The sequence below is a fragment of the Gobius niger genome (genome assembly GCF_951799975.1).
Source record: "Gobius niger genome assembly, chromosome: 6".
NCBI classification, from domain to species: domain Eukaryota; kingdom Metazoa; phylum Chordata; class Actinopteri; order Gobiiformes; family Gobiidae; genus Gobius; species Gobius niger.
Window position 1 is genome coordinate 19,110,991 of NC_136857.1, and position 22,402 is coordinate 19,133,392.

Here is a 22,402-nt window from a genome sequence, read left to right on the forward strand (position 1 = left end):
GTGCTGTCCACAGTTGTTGAAACCTGGTATTTGAATTCCTGAGATTGACCTTTGACCCTGTTTTGACACACTGCAGGATGGGAGGCGGCAGGGGCGGGGCTACAGCCAGGCCAGGTCATCTTGAAGGTCAACGGTAACAACGTGAACCAAAGCGACTGCCAGGAGGTCCTGGAGCACTTCAGTGGCCAGCACACCCATGAAGACGCTCTACAAGCTGTAAGGACGCAAACGGAAACAAATGAAAACATAAATGATGATGTTATGATACTGACAGGTTTTCATGTGAAACAAGATATGGTGGCTCTGGAGATTGTACTATTGGTGCCGTGTCTGCATTTTGGTGCATTTCAGGAAAAAAATATTGTATGAGGCATGGTTGCACAGCGGTTGGCGCTCGTGCTTCACACCTAGAAGGTCCCGGGTTCAATTCCCACCTGGCCTCTTTGTGTGGAGTTTGCATGTTCTCCCTGTGTGTGCGTAGGTTTCCTCCGGGTTTCCCCTTCCACAAAAAACATGTACAATAGCCTAAGATGACTGATGTGTGCGTGTGAATGAATGGTGGTGGTCAGAGGGACCGCTGGCTCACATGTGTGCAGTCGCGACAGTCAGTCTCCCCCAGGCGAAACTGAAGCTACACCAAACTTACCTCCACCGAGTATGGAGTGAAACTGCCCCATGTAAAGCACTTTGTGACCAAGTCTGTGAAAAGCGTTATACAAATAAAGTCCTTTCCTTTTCTACTTCCAGAATACAGCATTTCTCATTATTTAAATACTATGATTTCAGTTTAGGGTGAAATCATCATCAATTTTTTCTCAAGCTTTCAAATAAACTGTGACCTGGAAGTAAGTAGATGGGCCAAAGTGATAGAAAATCCCCAAAAAACTTTGTTATGGCCGCTTTTAGTTAACCCCTTTAAAGTGTTTTTATGTTAATTATCAGATATTTCTTTGCAAAGTCATTCACATTTTTGGAACTTATCAACTTTCCTCAAAGACCTCATGTTGCCTGCTCTAGTTTGGTCATTCCTGAAAAATGATATATATTCTTTAACATCTTCTATGTGCATTTGGTTTCTTTTTTTCCAACCTTGCTCACCTGTTTCATTAATGTATGTTTTCATTGGCTAACAGAACAAAGTGCCAGGATGTTGTTTCTGGCTACACTCAACTTTGTGTAGAAAATATTGACAGTGTCTGTCTCGTTTTTGTCGTAGAGTTGATATATACAGTAGTAGATCTTGTAGGCTTTTTCCACCGTTAATGACCATATGTTGAATGACTGACTCTGTGTGTCTTAGGGCCAGTGGGTTTACAGAGTCTTTGAGGATGTTAAGGAGCTCCAGCGAGAACAGGACTCTGAGCAGAAGGCGGAGGGCGTTCTGAGGCCGTATCCAGTAGAGAATGGGTCAGACCACGGTGAAGAGAATGGCACCAATGGAACAGGTGACGATGCTGAATAAACTCCCTCACATCATTACATCACCATTTGATTTTATCTTGTCATATTACCCACCGCTACTTGCTTTAAGTGATTCCTTTTTCAACTATTTTGCTGGACTGCCTTTGTTTTAGACCTTTGTTTTACAGTTGCATCTGTGTTTTTCAGACTACCGACTCAGCAGATTGTCTTTGTCTGAAGACCTTCCTTTGGTCAGTTTAACTGTTGATAATGTGCATTTGGAGCCTGGAGTGGTGTATGAGTATGTCAGCACAGCCGGCATTAAGTGCCACGTCCTGGAGAAGATTGTGGAACCTAAAGGCTGCTTTAGCCTCACTGCAAAGGTTCGTATAGTATTGAATATTATTGTGTTGACTATGTTCTTATTAAAATGAGCAGTCTAACCTAATACATGTACTAAAAATGATTAACTTCCTTAATTTATTTCATAAATTCTCAGTAAATATTGCTATCAAATAAATGTCAAAACAGATTGGTTAAACAAACAAGAATATTTATAGTTCAGTAATAAAATCTGAGGAAAGAAAGTGAGAAAAAAAAAAACACTTTTATGCTCTACCTTCAGGCTCCAAGACAACACAGGTCTCTGTTATATTTGCTCGAGTCAATAAAGGTTTAATAACAGGGCATGGATAAAGTTGGTAGTATTCAAATTTAAACATGTAGCTCGAGGTAAAACATTTCTTTTTGTGTTGCGTTATAATCACCTCCTCTTTTAATGTGGTAATAATCTATCCTCCCTTGTGCTTCGTGTCTCTTCAGATCCTGCAGGCGTTTTGTAATGACGACAGCCTCTTTGTGCGTAACTGCAGTCAGCTCATCTCCCAGAGCGACCGAGTGGTTACGATGCCTCAGTTCGAGTTCAGACAGATTTGTGACACCAAGCTGGAAAGTATCCGGCGGCGAATCAGTAATTACCAGCAGGTATTATATATACTCTCATTATTTTCTGTCTGAACCACATGCCAATACAATTATCTGTTTTTTTAAGCACCAATCTTCAAAAATCTTTAATGCAAACATTCTTTTGTTCTGCTCTTTGCTTATTTGTGCTTATCGAGCATCCTTTAAGTTGAAGTTCAAACTCATATCATTGGCTTAAGGTGTTGATGAGCCATTTTAACAATGAAGAAAGTTCAAATTCTACACACAACTTTAACGTTTTTCTTTCTTTGTTCCCCTGTGATTTCTCCCTCACAGTTTGCTCTGGAGCTGAGCAATAAGGTGTGGCCGTCCTTCAGACAGGCCGGAGTGCGTCCTCACAGTCTGGGCTGCATGGACTTTGTGCCCACCAACTGTCACATAAACCTAATGCAGGTTTCTTACCCAAAGAGCACAACATCTGCCGGCAGAACATTCAGCATCAGATTTGGACGCAAGAATTCCATCTTCGGGCTGGACCCTGACCAAGGTAAAGAGAGGAGCAGGAGTCTGGGATGCTATTAAACATGCAACAGCTTTCAAAACTTTACATCAACTTCATAACTTGAAAACTGTATACAGTAGTCTTAGATTTGGGAATAATGTCAATTTGAATAGTTGACCCTTAATTCTAGCACACATCCATAATATTGTTGATTGACCCATTTTGCCTCAGCCCAGAGTGGTTGTTTTGACAGATGACCCACCCTGACCATTCAAATCCCTCACACAAAGACAGGAATGTCATAAGCTCTCAACAAGGGTCCCTATAGTGGAGTGCTTGGCCATTAAGAGTCCATTACCCCCAGGCCTATCCCATGTTATCAACATGTAGAGAAGATGCAGTGATGTCAGAGCCTTAAGACAATGGAGGAATGTGTGTGTCGTTCATTCAGGGTCACAGCTGAGGTCAGAAAGCTTAAAGAGAAAGTGGCAAATCAAGTGAGGTAAAGGGAGATGTTCAAAAACACTGGAGAACTTGGAAATAGGAAGTGTGTCCTCCACTCTGGATTCAGGACAACTTTTGTTTTTCCAATATCTGACTGCATCTTAATGTAGTCCCACTCCTCTCTGTGAAGATAAACAGGCGTCTAGACGACAGACAATTGGAATAGCTCACTTTGTTCCCGGATCCAAAGGCTTCATCTTTCATAGAGCACCAGCTGCCAGAGAGACATCTGCCTCACACTTGTACTGACAGAAGGGCTTTTCAACATTGGTCCTGTCAGTTCTTTTAGCCAGCGGGAAATGATGCTGTTTCACAATCATAGTCGTAATTAGACAGCCTTTTGATGAAGGTGAAATGTACGAGAGAATAAAAATCCAAATTATTACACATTTTGGAAGATTGACTGGATGATGGAGGGTTCTTACAGATATACTATTTCACATTATAATTTGCACATAAGGAAAAATATTGTTTTTGAATGTCTCACTCCTCTCTTCACCACCTTTCAACCTGAACTGTCCTGTAATAAAAAATGTCCACTTAATGCATAGTTTAATGTCTACACTTAAAGACTTTGGACTTAAACCCATTTTTTTTTATGTCCTTAGCCCAGCTGAACCCCATGTCCCACACTCAGCACTGTGTGACCAGCATGGGCGCCCCGTCCTGGAGCTGCAGCGGCCTGGAGGGGGATGACGTGGAGGACAATGGGGAGGTGCTGTTGGATGGAGAGGATGGCTGTGGGGACGGCAGAAAGAGCCAAGGCGAAGGCGGCCTGAGTTTCCTCCTTAAACAGGAAGACACTGAGAGCCAGGACAACTACATTCAGCTGTATAGCCGCCTGGACGTGGCCGTGAGGGAGATGAGGCTCTATGTGGCTCAAATAGACGTGTAAGTGCACCACAAGCACATAATGAACTATTCCTACAACGTTTTAACACTGGAACACGCCACAGTGGAAGATATTTTTTATAGAAGACCTAAATCTGGTCTAACTGATATTTCTAATTAACTTCTAACAGCACATGTAAATCTGCTTTTACTGTGAGCCCAGTCTGATGAATTGAGAAAGCTCTAAACACTGTTGAGGCAGATCACAGCTTCCTTTTGTTTAAAACTAAGGGTTACAAAAGACACATTCTTCAGGCCCACATATTTATGAGCTTAGACTAGTACAAAACACCCTGGTTCAAAGATGACACAGAATTGTGCTTCAGGCAGACTTTTATCAAATAATTTAGTACATATAAATACATTGAAAGATCTTTGGAGCATTGTACTCCTTTTACCCCATTATTAAAATGTTTTATCACCAGTCTGTGTCATCTTGTTTCACAGTTTCCTTTCTTCGTTGCAGCCTGTTGTCATCGATCACAGAGCCGACGCAGCTTCAGGGGGACAGTGGGGAACCTCCGGTGTACGAGCCCAGCCACCCCCCCTCCATTGCCCCCTGTGAGGACGGATGTGATCAAGACAAGGTGGAGCAGGGTGGCATCAAGAGGGTCTGCTTCAAAGTCAACGAAGAGGACCAGGAGGACTCGGGCCATGACACCATGAGCTACAGAGACTCCTACAGGTATACTAACGTCTCACCTGTATAGAGAGGTTATTAAAGAGAAACGTGAAGGGTTTAAATGCCCACAATGCTTCGACTGAACATAAAACTTATATGTGAGCAGCATCAGCTTCGTGGTTGTAAGCTACGCAGCGGTTGTAAGCTACCTAGCTAGGTGGAGTGATCTGCTAGGTTACCGGATCTACAGTTTGTTTACCTGTGGCTGGCATTACGTGGAATTCACAAAGGAGCTTTCTACAAATCAGATATGGCAACGTTTGATGGTGATTTTGAACAGGTTTTTAATGCAGGCAACTAGTTTCCATAGACATGCGCTTGCCTAGCACTAGCCTAGCACCACTAAACTCTTCAAATATAAGGACTGCACTCTCGACAAGTAGGAAATGAGGCCCTATGTTAAAAGTCCTGAAAAATACCTTTAATCATTGTGCCTGCCCTTTTCTATCAGGTTGATCAACTCCTATAGTTTGCTGTATGTCTATTAGTAAGCCATTTTAGACCATTCGTCCACTATAAAATAACTGTGCTTCAGTTTTAACCCCTGATATACATTTAAAATCCCCTTTAACCGTTTACGTGCTTGAGGCTAAAATCTCTTCCAGATGTTGGCATTTCAACCACAACTGGAATCCAAAAAAAGACTTCAAAATGCAGTCGTCGGACCTGCTTATGTCATTTGCTTGTTGCTGCAGTTCATTCAGATGTTGCCTGCGCAGTCCATGGGGCACTTTTCCACATAACCCCACCCTTCACCACCCACAATGATGGAGTTACTGGTCGCTGGTGCGGTAGGCGGATGTATAATAGAGCCAAAAGTGTGGGGCGCGGCCTCCTCAGCAGCTCTATCATTAGGGCCCAGGCACGCCGACTGCCTCGCGTCAATAAAATGTGTTGTGCATGGTTTATAGGAGCGTGCCCCCGGTGACGCGTTTACTCTTTCCAAAGGTAAATACCGAACTGTTGCTTGTAGGTATGCAGGCAAATATGAAGGTGAGGAAAGGTGATGGTTTTTTGGAAAGTGCAGTGTTGAGGTGGGGCAGGCCACAGCAAAACTGAACAGCTGGAAGATCCTGACCAAGCACTGTCAGGAAAGATGCGTCACAGAGAGGATAGGAGGGACTGACTGTAAAACATATAATAGAGTAGAAGCTGAAAAGTCATAATTAAAGAAATGGGAGGGAGATGGTTAAAAAGATGGTTTACTTGACTCTAAGTACTTTCCTGTCTAATTTCCCAAACAGATATTGTGAATGATGTTTTGCAAAGATGCTAAATTTGTATGGCTTACATCCAGAGCAGAGCTGTGACTAGACACAGAATAATTGTGACAGTAGCGTTCACACTCTTTGGCAGGAGCAATGCGTGGCTATATTTAGACTCTACCTTTTGTGAGTGAGTATTCAGCTGGAACAGACACCCCATGTGCGGAGGCAGAAGCAGTGGGATATAAAATAGGACAACGCTGCAAATGTGGAACTGGCGAAGGATAAATGAATTGTAGTAGGAGGCTTGAAGCAGGAAAAAGATTACTGTGGATTTGTGGAGGGAAGCCAAGGCTGTAGTAGCCTGTAGTAGCAGCTTTTGTGGTTGCGAGCGTGCCACATGTGCACATTCACACACACATGTCAAAATCACAACAATTACCCAGCAGGCGATACCCATTGTTTGCAGTACGTTTGTCTCTGTGCCATGCCATGTTTTATTTCTTTAACTTATAGGCCAATTGTGATGTTAAAGGAATAGGCCACCGTTTTTACATACTAAGATATGTTCTTAGCTCACTTTAGTCGAGTTAATATATCCCCGTCTGGTCTTTGTCCGCGCGCTCTGTCACGCAAACGGAGCACATACGCAGCCTCTCCCACATGTCACATAGCTCCGAAAAAGCTCACGATAGAAGCTACCAAGCTCTTCCACGTGTTCCCTATTTAAATAAAGTTACATGAAGTGTTTTCATGCGAAGTATATTTACCCAGAAATGTAGCATGTCGATTTTATAAGCAAATAAAAAGGGGGACTATATTGTGAGGCGTAATGATACGAGGAGCAAAACGTCCGCGTAGTAACTCCTAAAGACTTCCCCCGCTCACTTCCGTCAATAACCTTTAGGAGTTACTGCGCGGACGTTTTACTCCTCGTATCATTACGCCTCACAATATAGTCCCCCTTTTTATTTGCTTATAAAATCGACATGCTACATTTCTGGGTAAATATACTTCGCATGAAAACACTTCACGTAACTTTATTTAAATAGGGAACACGTGGAAGAGCTTGGTAGCTTCTATCGTGAGCTTTTTCGGAGCTATGTGACATGTGGGAGAGGCTGCGTATGTGCTCCGTTTGCGTGACAGAGCGCGCGGACAAAGACCAGACGGGGATATATTAACACGTCTAAAGTGAGCTAAGAACATATCTTGGTATGTAAAAACGGTGGCCTATTCCTTTAATGCAGACTGTGACGTGCCAAGGGAATGAAGGCACTGCATAATTTTAGTCACATAAATCTTCCACGTTCTCTTGGTGAGCTGAATCACAGTGGTTTTATTATTTTAACTATAGGTTGAGGATGGGTCATATGCAGAGAATGAATTTCCCTACGGGGATTAATAAAGTATACCTTAACCTTAACCTTAACCTTCCCTAGAAATCTTGAATCATAAAGGGTGTGCACATTTTAAATTAAATAGAAATTGAACTTTTAAAGCTGCACTATGTAACTTTTTGTGTGAATAAAAAAGCCTAATATTTGTGCCTATTTGATCTTTGAGTGCCTCAGTGGCTCTCTAGGTGCAGAGTGGCACCTTTGTTCTCCCTCAAACTGTGATGCTCCTGAATCAATTGTTTTGGGGTTTCTGGCAAGTTTCTGGTACGAACCCCTAAAAACAATTGATCCTAGAGCGTCATAAAGTCCACTGTGAGGGAAAGCAAAGGTGCCACGCTGCACCCATAATGCCACTGAGTCACTGAAAGGTCAAATATGCATAAATATATATATATATATATAAAAATATTTCACACAAAGTTACATAGTGCACCTTTAACATTGGCAAAGGATGGCTTTGCAGACTTGCCACTCGTTTTGCACTGTTGCCGTGATGGAATGCTATCTGCCATGCTGTTATATGCTATAATATGACGTCACACGCATAACCTCTTTACTTACTTTACTCATTACGCACAAAAAGTCGATCTCACTCTACAGAGCTAAAGGCCAATTGTTGTGGTTTGGCCTTTCAGTCATTTCCAGGGAAAGTTAGTCAAACAGGAGCATTTAATTAACACTGCTCTAAATTTCGGTAAATCACTGAAGACATATATTATTTGACAGCATAATTACTGGACCGAGTTTTCCAAAGTCGTTTTGTGGTCACACAAGAGTCTCAATCTTTGCGTCGCATTTGTTTATGTTTCCTAATTATTTTTGTGTGTGCATGTTTTTTTTTGCAGTGAGTGTAACAGTAACAGAGACTCGGTCCTGTCCTACACCAGTGTGAGGAGTAACAGCTCGTACCTCGGCAGTGATGAGATGGGATCAGGTAAAGCTACTTTTGGGATGTTGCACTTATATTATATTCCTTGGGAAGAAAAACAAAACAATGGGTGACAGAAATGACTCTTATGTAGTAAATAAAAGTGACAGACTGCACATTCACACGTTAGAGATTAAAGGAATAGGCCACCGTTTTTGCATACTGAGATGTTCTTACCTTAGCTTAGACGAGTTGATGTGTACCTGTGGTCTTTGTGTGTGTGCTCAGTGACGCAAATGCTGTTAGAATTTAGCCTCTCCCAGCATATTCCTATAGCTCCAAACTGAGGCGACATTAGAAGCTACCAAGCAGTTCCACGTTTTCCCCATTTAAATACAGTTACGTGAAAAGTTACACGATCCAAGTCTAGTTACACAGAATTAAACATGTCGATTTTCTGCACGGATTAAAAAGCGGTACTATATTGTGAGGCGTAAAAACACCTTAATTTTTACTGCGCGGATGTCAAAGTGCTCCTGTATTATATTATGCCTTACTTTTTATCCGCTTAGAAAATTGACATGTTTAATTTTGTGTGACTAAACTTGGTTGGTGTAACTTTTCACGTAACTGTATTTAAATAGGGAAAACATGGAACAGTTTGGTAGCTTCTAACTTCTAACAAAGACCAGACAGTTATGCATCAACTTGTCTAAGCTAAGGTAAGTATCTCTGTATGTAAAAACGATGGCCTATTCCTTTAAAGACTAACCCCCTCCAGATTTAGTCTCCATGAACATTGGGAGGTGTTTTCTTTCTGTTGGCCTTTCACCAGGCTACGCCATCTAACTCCCAGAATATCTAACATGGATTTTGGTGGATAATGAGATTACAGTCAGGACACACATTAATGGTTGAGATTCATAATCCGTTATTTATTTACGTTTTATTTAGGTGATGAGTTGCCATGTGACATGAGGATTTCATCTGACAAGCAGGACAAGCTGCATGGCTGCCTCGAGCACCTCTTCAACCAGGTAATCAGCTGTGGCTACTGTGCACACACTGTCGGATGTGTTACAAGTGTGACCACTTTGCTCTTGTTGTACAGTACTTGGCGAGACCATATTTGAATAGGAAAAGAATACAAAGTCCTTTATTCCAAACTCCGCAAACAAAACACACATTTGGTTTGGTTGACATCTGGGCTGTGTTAACTTGTGGCTCCTAGTGTCCTTGGTCAAGTGATCGTGTTTTCGCCATTCCTTTTACTCTTAATTTTGCATCTTTGTAACTGATACATGTAGGCGCCACTGCTTTCGTAACTTATGAATATCCTTTGATCTTCCCCATGCTCGTGTTTTGTGCCAGTGCAAGGATTGTAATTACCGTATAAACAAAGACATGGAGGTGTTGCATAGATAAAAAGGATTACTCATCATTATCACGAACCCTATTTAAAATTACTTCATCAATCATTGTTGCATGGAACACTGTACTCTCCTTGGACTTAGTCCCCATCACAGCAAAGTAGTTTGATTGTGAAAAGCAAGCTAAGGTGCATTTAACCTATCCATTTTTATGAAGCTTTGGTGAATTGATGTCATAATTACTTTTCTAATTTTATAGCTTTTCACATTGAGTGTATAAAATCCAATTTACAATCTTTTAGCTATTTTGGTTGATGATGTTTTTTTTCTTTGTATACACAGGTTGACTCTATAAACAATCTGTTAAAGGGAACTGTCATGTCAAAGGCATGTGAAGAGACAAAGCACTTTTACTCTGACCACAGCCAACCAGGTAGTAGAGGCTTTTGTCGAGATGTCGTTAGCATCACAATGTCTTTTTTTTTTTTTACAAGCCTTTGCATAACAGAACTTAACTGACTCCTTCATGTGGGATTATGTGAACAGAGTTTCGCCAAACAGAAGACTGGACGGTTCGCTGTCGTTACATTATCCATAAAAACATCCAAGAAGACCCCTGGAATCTGCCGACATCCATCAAAACGCTGGTGGAGAGCCTGCAGAGATTCGTCGATGGTGAGGGGGATAAACATACAAGCGCTCAGTCCATGTGATGAGATACATTACATGCTGTTTTTCTTTTGACTTCAGATGGAAAGAACCAGCTTCTCCTGGCCTTGCTCAAGTGCACAGGTAGAGTCTAACTCATACCATATTTCTGTTTTTGTAGTGGTCAAAATCCAGAAGGAAAGTATGAGAAGCAGCAGAGACAGGTTGTGTAATGAGTTTCAGGAAAGTTTCCTCTTGAAGGAAAGGCCTCACAGTCTAAACATGTTAAATACATCCAAAGCTTCAGACCTTCGTCAAATGAGGTCATCCATCAAGTGAAAGAGCAAACCCAACATTTAGAAAACACTATGTAAACACTACAAATGGTTTTCACTTTCTGTTTAAGAGTGTCATGCAATATGGTATTTTCATGGTTATATAAAATAAACCAAGATACAATAAAAAAGTTGTGAATATTCCATAGTTATATCTCTCAATTGTTGCTTTGCAGACACATCTTTGCAACTGCGGCGGGACGTGATATTCTGTCAGGCTGTGACGGGGGCTCTGTGCACGTTAGCTGAGCAACTGCTGGCAGCTCTGAGGTGCAGGTTCAACAACGCAGGAGAATATCAGGAAGACAGCAAAGAAACCAGCCGCAAATGGCTGGAGCAGATCTCTGTCATTGGAGTCCTGCTGCACTTCCAGTCCACTCTGGCCTCTCATATAGTGAGCCATGATTTTACACTTCTATAAACATAAAAATATGTTTTTTTTGTCTCTGATAAATTTAAGGTGTTAAGTACTAAAGACAATACATTTGTTCTTACCTGTAAGGTGGAAATAATCATCTTTATATAATAGAAATGTATATTTTTTAGTTGTCATGAAGCAAATTTGGCCATGTTGCTATTTTTATAATCTACGAATTTGTTATGTAGTTTGGAAAATAAATTGCATGTTTATTTAGCATTATTCTGTACTTATGTAAATATTAACTTTCTTTTCGCACGTAGCCTCTTGTTAGTGTTACCCCTGGATATAGATTGTAATTATTACTGTGTAATGGTATTGACCTCTGAGCTGTTCTTTTTCTCTCTCTTTACAGAAGGAGGAGCGCACCATGCTGGAGGACACCAAGGCCGCCCTGTTAGACCTGGACAAAGTGACTGTGTTCTTCAGGCAGATGGAGGACGAGTGTCTAGTTGCAAGTGAGACATTTACAAAGACTGACTTAGTTCATTCAGAGCAGGCCTCTAATAAGCAGCTGGTGGTTTGACTAATTCTGTAATTACTCTTTAGCCTGTGTTAGTTTAGTTTGCATCCCTCCCAGACTAAATGGCACGTAAAGAGATAAACATGGATTATACACACATTCATCGGTGCTAGCAAATCTTTTTGTGCAGTAAATCCACTTATAATTATTATACTTATTATAGTTTAAAATCATACATACAGTACAAGAAACAACTCCTCACAGACCCAGACCTCATGTCTGTCAGTTCCCTCAATGTGGCTTGTACAGATGCTGCTTACTGGAAGTCGAACCTGCTCTTTCTATTTTCCCATTTTAGTTTGTTTTTTAAGCTTAGACTTTTTTCTCATTCACCTCTATAGCACTGAGGAGGTACACATAGTCAAGTGTTCATAGAATTTATTTATTACACCAGTTCACATAACTCACATTCAGTAATTTGCTGAACTTGCAATTTCATAATTGCTGCAGCTTTTTGTTGTGGTTTGTATTGATTAGTTAATGGCATCTTCAGCAAACTGGGCGCTGCATATAGAGTCAGGCTAATTCCCCAGGATTATGGCTTGATGGGTTTCTCTGGGAAAAAAGGGTGACCCTTGAGGTCAGATTTTCTCATTTAAGTGAATCCCCATCGGACTATGTTAGTTGCACCAGACAGTTCAAGCATGAGCTATTGCAAATCATGAAAGGGCCCAATGATTTAGCAATTTGTCATTTTTCTGATAAGTATTCGATTGCATTTTGCTTTGCGATTTATGCCCTGCATCTAATTGGAATTTTTCTGGTAAAAAATGAAATAAATAAATAATATGTTAGTCAGAACATGGTTGTCATACAAGGACAGCAGCATTTATACACAAACCCGAATAATAATAATACCCTGAAGTACTTTTGCTTGCTATTGCCTTTCGGCTCTACCATGAAGCATGTTTGAGTGTTTTCTAATTTTTGCATAAAAATACTTGTATACTTCCCCAGGAACAAAGTTGTATGTAAGCAGTAAATGATAAACTTCCATGCATTTATACTTTAATTTGACTTCATTTTACTATTGCTGTCGTATGTTTTCACTCATCAGCAACTTCTCAAGTGTCTTAAATACTGATGTATTGACTTTGTTGCTGAACTTGTTCTTTGCCTGCCCATTTGTTGCAGATATTCCAGTGTGTTACCAGGTAGAGGGAAGTCGGCAGGCCCTGCGGGTCACCCTGTATCTGGACAGCTGTCACTTCAATGAGCTGCCCAGCCGACTACAGAACGGAGGCAGCCTCAAGCTCCACTCTGTGCTTTTTACCAGAGGTGAGACCGGGAACTAGTTTACCTTATTCATAATGAACAAATTTGCATTTTGCCTCTATTGACTGAGGCCTGCTTGGTTGAGTTAATATAACATATTTAATATGCTAATGTGATGTGTATACACAAGGTTTTACTGCATATTGTAAGCTGGAAATCTTGATACAACATTGCCACCTACTGGTGAAACTTTGGACTTACACTCTCGAAAAACTGCATGCCCATAAACACACTGTAGGTAAAGGCGTTTTTCCCTTGTATTTCAGCTCTAGAGCGTCCTGAAGGAGTGTCCCAGGCTGAGTATGTGACAATGGAGGAGTTCCAGCAGCGCACGAATGCCGTCTCTCTGGAGAAAGTCAAGGCTTACTACCGCAGACTCAGGTGAGCTTTAGTTCTTTCACCATTGCCACTGTTTGATGTTGCATAACCATTGTTCACTTTGAATGAAATTATCAAAGTTGTAAGAGTTATAGTGAATGTATATAGTCTATAGTTGGATGTATGTTTGTATGTAAAGTACTAGCACACTGGTGACACTGGTTCTTTTTAAATCGTTCTTCTTGAAAGATAAGGTTGTATTGTTTCATCAGGGCGTTCTATTTGGAGAAGTCCAACTTGCCTACTGACTCCAACAGCACAGCCATGAAGATTGACCAGGTAAATCTGTGCTCATATAGTTTCACTTTTCTCATGATTGTGTTTTGTCCTCTATATGTATGTAATGACTGAATATAAATGCAAGCACAGATACTGGGCCGTGAAGTTAGAGAACTCCAGCCAAGCGTTTCTAAAGTAAGACAACCTGGTGTGCTGTGATCGGAACCCACAATGACTTTCACTAACCAAGTAGTATGCAGTAGACCCAAACTGACTTCAGCTGACATAGGCTGTTTGAAACTTTTTATAATATCATAATGAATAATAAATATTAATATTCATGAAATATCCTGGAGTTTAAGCTAGTGTGTTAGTAGTTGATAATAATGCTCATTATTGCCCCCTTCAGGTAACACCAGTACAATACTGTATAAAATATTGTGTCTGAAGCCACTTGTTCAAATGCAACTGCTTGTAAATGTGTGATATTCATTGGCAAAAACACCATTTGGTGCACTATCGTATTGAGTGGTTTCAGACACAGACTTATACAATGACTAATAAAGTAGCAGGTTGTCTGTGTGTCTCTCAGATGAATTCATGTACAGTGAAATCATAATCCTACACAGAATTGTCTCTTCATCACAAGAATTGTTCTTCCTGTCCCCTTAGTTTAACATTGCCTTATCTCTTGCTGTAGCTGCTGCGTCCCCTGAACACCCTGGATGACCTGTGCCGTCTGATGCAGTCCTATGTGAATGTGCGTCCCAGTGCCCAGGGTCACCCATCGGGTGTCAGCGTGCTATCTGTGTCGTCAGAGCTGTGCAACCGACTGGGAGCCTGTCACATCACCATGTGTGGCACTGGTATGCAGAGGTGAGTGTAGCAGCACTATTACATGTATGTCCCTCATGGCGGGAGGATTAACTCGGGTCAGAGCTAGCTAGGTCAACATAACACAATTTCTCAACTTTGTCATAGCTAAAAAACAAACAAACCCATTTGCTCACAATTCAGCGTGGCAAAGCTCTGATTTACAAGTGTGAGGCGTCTCCAAGTGCAACACATCAGTTGATTATTCCTTCACTCTCCTCAGCCAGTGGTGATAGGCTGAGTGTATGTCTAGCCTCAGCAGCAGAGTTGGCTGTCTTTCTGCGCCATCAGCGTCTTTGATCAACCACTCACAGGCCACATTTACACAGGCTAGGTGGGTGGATGTCTTGCCAAAGGACACAATGACAGTCTGAACTTACAAGAGCGGGATTCCCGTCATTAAACCACCCCTCTAACTCTTGCCATTTGAGATCCATCTCCTTTTAAGGTCATATAAGTCCTATAATGTTCCTATAAGTTCCTATAATGTGTGTTATGCTACTCTTTGACTGGAAAAGATTTGTAAACCAGGAAAGACCACCTATTAATCATGGTTTTTGGTTTGTCCAGATGTACTCTGAGTGTGACACTGGAGCAGGCAATGAGTTTAGCCAGAAACCACGGCCTTATGCCTCGCTGCCTCATGCAGACCATGGACATCATGCGCAAACAGGTACGTTTCACTCAATGCACTATTTTACTTTATCAATCACTCACTGCAGCTAGCATCATATACATGTGTATTTCTCTGGAAACTGAGATTGCTTGTGACATCCTAGGGCTTAGAATGTCACTAGGAATCTCAGTTTCCAGGTTAAATACCCCAAAAAATAAGTACCTTGTATTATTAATTTATTCAACACAAATGGACATTGTCTTTTTCTGCATGTGTGACTTTGATGGCTGATTAAAAAGAACAACAAAAACAATGTATATTCACTCCTATTACGTTGTCTTTACTGTTCAAATCACCATGGTACTGTGTGTAAAGTGTCCTCTGTACTCATCCACATATACTGCATATAGAAGCACTATAACTCCAATTAAATTAACCACATCTCCTCCATCTTCTATCAGGGAGCACGAGTGGAGCTCTCTGCTAGGAACCGAAAGGTAATGGAAGAGATGCTTCCCTCAGCTCCAAGGTACTGTATCCAACCACTTCAGCCCCACGCCATTTAGCAGCTTATTAAGTCACCATCTGCTTATCAGATCTTCCCTCTTTCTACAGGCTTTTCAAGCTGTGTTTGCCGCCGTCTGATGGGGAACTTTAAAAGATTCAGAAGAACAGAGACTGAAGCAGGAGAGCAGCTTTTATTATCAAAAGTCACTGCCAACCCCAAATGCACAGGGACCTGACCATCATGGAACCACTAGATATTTGGAGAATTGTTACAAGGCGCCACAAATGAAAAATGTGGCACAGAAGCAAAAAAATGGTCACATCGTATTTGAGCGCTAACTTCATGCAAGTACCTCCACTGGACTTAACTCCCCAAAGAAGAGAAAAGTGCAAGTTATGAGCAGAAGATGGAATTATAGCTGGATCAACTCATTTACCTGTTGTGCGCTCTCATCCACAGATATTCATTTTTCATCGGACTGCAAAACAAAGCTGTCTTACTTCTCTTTGTTGGACTTGGCATGCATCAGGGCTCTATGTTCGGACCCTCTGATTACTTGAAAGCTCTGTTGTTCATGTATGCGTTGTGACGTTTTAGATTTAGAAAGAGGAAAGGATGTAGGGAATGAAGGCCACATGGGAGATGACTGGATAGATGGCTGAGGGCAGGGGGCGGCCCGTTGCATGTGTTGACTGTGCAATTACTGTAGGCTTAGTGTGAGTACTGTATTACTGCACTCCATATGAAGGATAGTTATTTATTAAATCAAGATGGAGCCTGTCGCCCCTCACTGTACTATTTCAGGTATCTAAGGATCTAAAGCATTCCAGCCGATGTATTGAACTGTATTTATAGGACCAATGGCATGCAGCCTGTGTTTCTTATTATTTATGTCTTATTTAGATGATGTCAGGAAATGTTGCATTCATCTTCAGGGAGCTCTAGGGAGTCTGTGTGCTTTCTGGAAGGATTTTTGTCTTGAGATGAAAAAAGAAGGTTTTCCAACTTAACCAATTTGTAACAAAGACTTAAGAAATACAGAAGTGGTTCTTTTAATTTTGTTTTAAAAATTAAAATGTAAAAAAAACACACACACACACACACAAACACACCCAAGTGACCACTGCGTTTACTGTGTGTTTTAATGATTTTTATAAACATGGTCATTAATGTCAAAGGTTTCTGATCAAGCTCTCATTGATAATACGTTAAAAAAGTCATCTTCTTTTACTTTTATTTGAGACAACAAAATCAAGACAAATTATTGAGAATTTTATTATAGATTAGCTGAGCATGTTGTACATTGTAATTTATTGGCCTAGAGACAAAGTAACTGTAAAAAATATTAATATATTTGTTAACTAGCTTAAACACCTATGACTGGCATTTTAAAATTGGCTGATGTGACCAATGGGGATTATTGAAACATCCTTAGCATTCACGTTGCATGTCGGAAGAACATGATGGTATGGATAATGTAATCACTTTTGCCTGCTCTTCTATGATACTGTCTGTTTACACGAGGTCTTAAATCAGTACAAACCAATGGTTTTATCAAGTCAGTGTTAGAAAACAAATCTGTAAAGCGTACTTCTTTGGATGTTTCAACAAAAGGGACTGAAGATTTTAATTGCTTGTAAATAAAAGTGCAAAGCCATGTCTTACAATCTTATAACTTAAACTGGATTTATTTTTATGCAGATTATGTAGAGTCTATTAAACATATTTTGTTTTTGTTTTGTTGACTGAGCGGTTGTTTCTCATATGAACATAACTTTACTGACAAATATTCGAAAGTTGATGGACTCCGGTTCACATGCTGCATCCATTAGTCACTCAGACCGCTTTAACTTATTTCTTTTAGTTCTCATCCTGGTGCACAATCATGGCCAGTCAGCCCACCTCTTTCTCCAAATGCTCCTAATTTAAACAGTCAAGCTGGTCCTGTATAAGACCTGAGCTAATGACTGCAGCATGGACAAGTAGTCTCCAATTATGTTTGTATTGACATGATTCTAATGTTGAATTGTTGTATATACTTTTATTTGCAATTTTTTTTTTGCCTGAAAATAACTGTACAAAGAAACTTGGTTGAATCTTTCTAAAATGATAATTGTAAATGGAACTTAACAATATAGTAATAAAATGTTCACAATATGATTATTGTTTATTACTCGTCCAATGCAGGAGTTATATCGGTCTTTGCATTAATGCACCTGTCTAATTTTACTTATCAAGAACACAGGTATTGCACTAAACATGTCCTCTGTGACTACACCATTACAGTAGGGGTGTTTATCTATTATACTAGGCTAAGTAGGCATATGTTTTGCATATGTATGTGTAGGCCTTCTTTCACTGTTAAATGACAACATAAGCCTTGACACAGTTTGCACAGAGTGTTCACGGCAGCACATCTGAATATTGTATGAGAGCTTCAATCAGAGCAGCTTCTCCCCAAAGAAAACTGGGGGTGAAGCTCGTCTTCCTGAGGTCTTCACTATAGGAGAATGCAACATCACAGTGCACTGATCATTATATTACACTTCATGTGTATTAAAATGTTTGCCCTACTTCTGACTTAAATCTTTATTATGATAAAGTTGACTTTAGAGCTTGGATTCTTAAATTGTGGTCTGTTTAAAGGCCTATATTTTGTTTTTGTTTTTTCCCATTTTTTCTTTTTTCCTGTTGTCACTTTGTGTTCTTAATGCAGACTCAGTTTGTTGCATAGTTCCGCCCCTGGTACTCAGCACTTTCTCCCGTCGGTAGCAGATGTCATTTACTGATTAACTCAAGCAGAAATCCCGAACCTTCCCCTTCTCTCCTGCTGTGCGTAAAGCGGCCGGAAGAAGGAGCCCGGCGGAAGGCAGCGTGCGCGGTGCAGTTACTTTCTCTCGGGGGCTACACTGTTAGTAGCGGGACCAGCTCTAACACACACCCAGCTCACACCCCTGACTCCAGCGGCTGGAGTGATGCATCCACGCGGCGAGGGCACGGACTCTAAACCCGCTGCAGCATGGTGAAGAAGGCGCTCAACGGCGGGGTCTACCCAGCGTCGGCCGGAGAGAAGAAGCAGGTGGGCTTCGTGGGTCTGGACCCCTCTGCTCCGGAGTCCAGCCGGGACGGGGCGCTGCTCATTGCGGCTACAGATAGCACCAAGCGGTCCAGCATCCTCTGCAAACCGCGAGCAAGCATTTCAGGCGGCAGACCCCGACCATCCAAAAAGAATGCCAGCTATCGCAAACTCCAGAATTTCCTGTACAACGCGCTGGAAAGACCGCGGGGCTGGGCGTTCATCTACCACGCTTATGTGTAAGTTTTGCACCTGTCTGTGTCATGGCTGTCAGTTGTCTGCTTTCCTGAATGGGACGTTTTTGACTGTCATTTTTGGCAGCGTAGAACTGATGGGTAGTATGGCGCAGTAGGGGTTAAGTTGTCACGCTGCCAGGCTGCTGTATCTGATGGAGGCTGGGATAGGTGCACTCCGCCCGCAGGACACTACTCTCCGCACAGCCACCTCATCTGCTCCCAGCTACTCATGACACAGCTGACTACAGTATGTGGGGAGAACGGTGGGACGCGGACATAAAAGACATTTGTATGTCTGGGTAATGGTCTGGTTTTACAATTTAAGATGGAGAAAGATAAGCCTAATGTGGCAACATAGGGTTTTTGTAGGCCTATATACCGTGATACTGATTTGAATCAAAGTTGTGTGGTCACAAACCGGCTATTTTTGTATTGAATATGCTCCTACAAAGACCCCCTCTTTTGACTGTGCAAAGCCGAACACTGTACTGTACACTGTGTGCATAAAACAAATTGACCTGCAATGGATTTCGCAAGGATAACAATGGCACTACTGAACTAGTGCAATATTTTATTCTTTACATTGTAAAAATACAATATATTCACAGCATTAATGTAAATAAGTAAGTGCTTTATTTGTTATTGGACAACCGTACAACAAGTGTTCAGGTGTTAGTCCTGAGCCACGGCGACTGAGCCACGCCGCCACTGTGGGCTTACCTGACCAGCATGTTTTTGAAGGTCGGGGAAAACGTAGCACCCGGAGGAAACCTGGCTGACTGCCTTCAGTTTCCTCTGAAACGGTGCAGCGCTTCCTGGGTTTATCCCTGTTTCAGAGCGTGGTGTCCTGCACTGGTCAGCCCTCGCCTCCTCCTTCCCCTTCATCCTGTGCAGCTGGCTCCACTCCACAACAGTCTCTCACCATCTTCTGGGAAGTGTTTAGCAGTTAATCTGTTTTATTCTCCTATGTCCATTATCGAGAACAATAGTAGGGATAGAAGGCATGTGTGGCTGTGAGTCTTGCCCGGATACCTCCTCGTTTGTCCCTTTTTTGTTTCCTGTAGCGCCTCCACTATGCTGCAGATGAGGGGCTCTTGGTGCCTCTTCAGAATTTCAGAGGAAGACATTTGTAGGTCTCAAATGTCTTTAGCTCATACATACACAAAGCATGTCCCCTATCTTGTCAAAGAGGCTTTAATAAATACTTTGTCTTTGGTCTCTGTGCTACTGAAGCAGGCGAGGAAACCATAGATTACACCTGTGCTGGTGTTGAACATCAAATTATATGGTGCTTTTTTTTTCTTATACAAAAGAAAGAGAGAAATAAAGGATACAGCGCAAATTCCCTAGTTTGCAAAATGTTGTTAATAAAAATTCACAGACAGCAGCTTATTTATTTTGGCATGGTGTTGTCATAAATTACCGCAACCTCTTTTTATGCTGTTAATGACAGTATTACATTAAAGCCTTGGGAAAGGCTGTGTACAAGCCCAAACCAGCTTGGACTTGTATGGACACATTCAAAGCAGTATTGCCTCTGACACAGCAGACCCCGGACACGGTAGAATAAAGTGAATGGGTTTCAGCACTGGACAGCTCCTCCACTCATTGCTGCAGTTGAGCTGAGTCCGCACACATGCACCAGCCAGATGGAATTAAACTACTATACTGTGCAGGCTAATATACTCATTTTTCATTCTGTGAGATACTGAGGTGTTTTGGATGGAAAATGCTTAGTCAGTTTTAGATATCAAGACATGAGCAAATACAGAAGCGCCTTGTGCCATTGATTAACAGAGAGCAGATTTCTAACATAAGTGCAGCTCGGTGGCAGTACGAACAAAAGATTGTAATGAAAGTAATGAGTCATAGCAAAAAGCAGACAACAGTGTGAATAATGTACAAGGACAATCAGTGTGTTACATAATTGCACCTAGGAAGTTTAAGCGCCCTAAGCTCCATGATATGCGTATGAGAGGTGAAGTACTGTTTGTTTATCATGTTGACTAATCTGAAAGGATCGAAGGTGCATGTTTCAATTTTTAAGTTATTTTAGCTTGACTGCTGTGCCTTAAGTTTATGGCGTTGTATACTAGGGCTCAACAATTATAACATTTATATCTGATAAGCTCAATTATGATTTATCCCTTCATTTTCTTTAGATTTAGCCCAGACGTTCCTATTTATAAACCCCACCAAGCTCATGTGAAACAGCACCGCTTGCAGTGTTGAGAAAAGTCTAACATATGAACTGCTAACAGATCTTGTACACAATGAAACCTCATAGACAGATAAAAAGTAATTTTATCCTGACTTATATTGCAATTGTGATTTATATGTGTGAATAACACTAAAGAAATACTCACTTTAGAGTGCACATCCTAAATAACTTCAAAAGCAAAAAAGCATGAGTGAAGAAATGTAATACCAGAACATGGATTTCAGAACATGTTTGCAGAAGTATATACCACAGAGTAATATGGGTTCATAAATGATAAATCATTGAAGACTGATCTCAAAAGAGACTGATTTCAAAGACATTATTTAATCTAAATAACTACAGTCTTTGCACTTGGCTAACTTGGGTTATTAGAATTGCAGTTTTGATTAATTGTTTAACACTAATAAAGACAAGACATGTTGTCCTTGTGGAGAGCCATGTAGGCTTTATTTGCTAATAGTGAGTGTGATTATGATTTTGATTCACTGTATTGTTCACCCATTTCCAGTATTTATCTACATGTGAGCTCTAGTGTCTCCTTATAAAAGCATGTATGTGATTAGTTAGTTCTGTTTGCAAAGCCATTATATCAGCCTGAAAGACAACAGAGATGGATCTAACTTAATGTGTGTGGTAGAGTACAGCACATTTATGCCATTTAGATTATCTTGCTTTGCCCACAATGCACATGTTATCTATGGTACTCTGTCCGGATGCAATTCCCATCATCCAAATGCATGATTGTATTTTCTACAAGACATGGTTGTCTGTTCTTTGTCATGTGACCAGCTGCCCACTGTCCAGTTTGTGCCCCACTTAAAGGAATAGGCCACCGTTTTTACATACTGAGATATGTTCTTACCTTAGCTTTGACGAGTTCTTTAGGACCTGTCTGGTCTTCCCCCGTGCCTTCAATCACGTAAACACAGCGCAGACGGCGTTAGCATTTAGCCTCTCCCTCTCTCCAGTATAGCTCCAAAACAGGTCAAGATAGAAGCTACCAAGCTCTTCCACGTTTTCCCTATTTAAATATGGTTACGTGAAGTGTTACACTACAAAGTATAATTACACAAAATTACACAATGTGGATTTTCTAAGCGGATAAAAGGGGGAACTATATTGTAAGAGCTTGGTAGCTTCTATCTTGACCTGTTTTGGAGCTATATTGGAGAGGGGGAGAGGCTAAATGCTAACGCCGTCTGCGCTGTGTTTACGTGATAGAAGGCACGGCGGAAGACCAGACAGGTCCTAAAGAACTCGTCAAAGCTAAGGTAAGAACATATCTCAGTATGTAAAAACGGTGGCCTAATTCCTTTAAAGCATGTTTTT

The 22,402-nt window shown here is 41.1% G+C and overlaps 2 protein-coding genes across 14 annotated transcripts in view; both read left to right on the forward strand.

The window, feature by feature from the left end:
• The window catches only part of prex1 (phosphatidylinositol-3,4,5-trisphosphate-dependent Rac exchange factor 1), a 66,397-nt gene extending 48,715 nt beyond the window's left edge, over positions 1-17,682 (forward strand). The window contains exons 20-41 of one of the 3 annotated variants that reach the window (XM_079557538.1): positions 77-216; positions 1,301-1,445; positions 1,609-1,784; positions 2,224-2,385; positions 2,662-2,872; positions 3,940-4,222; positions 4,689-4,907; positions 8,355-8,443; positions 9,332-9,414; positions 10,090-10,180; positions 10,294-10,422; positions 10,498-10,539; positions 10,907-11,124; positions 11,504-11,606; positions 12,806-12,949; positions 13,213-13,327; positions 13,537-13,603; positions 13,694-13,738; positions 14,244-14,419; positions 14,987-15,089; positions 15,494-15,561; positions 15,648-17,682. In XM_079557538.1, coding sequence (XP_079413664.1) covers positions 77-216; positions 1,301-1,445; positions 1,609-1,784; positions 2,224-2,385; positions 2,662-2,872; positions 3,940-4,222; positions 4,689-4,907; positions 8,355-8,443; positions 9,332-9,414; positions 10,090-10,180; positions 10,294-10,422; positions 10,498-10,539; positions 10,907-11,124; positions 11,504-11,606; positions 12,806-12,949; positions 13,213-13,327; positions 13,537-13,603; positions 13,694-13,738; positions 14,244-14,419; positions 14,987-15,089; positions 15,494-15,561; positions 15,648-15,690 — 2,852 coding nt within the window. In that variant the 3' untranslated portion in view covers positions 15,691-17,682. Of the gene's footprint in view, positions 1-76; positions 217-1,300; positions 1,446-1,608; positions 1,785-2,223; positions 2,386-2,661; positions 2,873-3,939; positions 4,223-4,688; positions 4,908-8,354; positions 8,444-9,331; positions 9,415-10,089; positions 10,181-10,293; positions 10,423-10,497; positions 10,540-10,906; positions 11,125-11,503; positions 11,607-12,805; positions 12,950-13,212; positions 13,328-13,536; positions 13,604-13,688; positions 13,739-14,243; positions 14,420-14,986; positions 15,090-15,493; positions 15,562-15,647 lie in introns of those variants that run through there. The other 2 variants (XM_079557539.1, XM_079557540.1) reach the window with 2 other exon arrangements.
• A 576-nt stretch (positions 17,683-18,258) lies between these two features.
• Positions 18,259-22,402, forward strand: part of LOC306963840 (potassium voltage-gated channel subfamily KQT member 2-like) — a 33,602-nt gene continuing 29,458 nt past the window's right edge. For 2 of the 11 annotated variants that reach the window (XM_079557567.1, XM_079557568.1), the window contains exon 1: positions 18,269-18,855. In XM_079557567.1, the coding sequence (XP_079413693.1) occupies positions 18,560-18,855 (296 nt within the window). In that variant the 5' untranslated portion in view covers positions 18,269-18,559. Of the gene's footprint in view, positions 18,856-22,402 lie in introns of all 11 variants that reach the window. The other 9 variants (XM_079557569.1, XM_079557570.1, XR_013792928.1 and 6 more) reach the window with 8 other exon arrangements.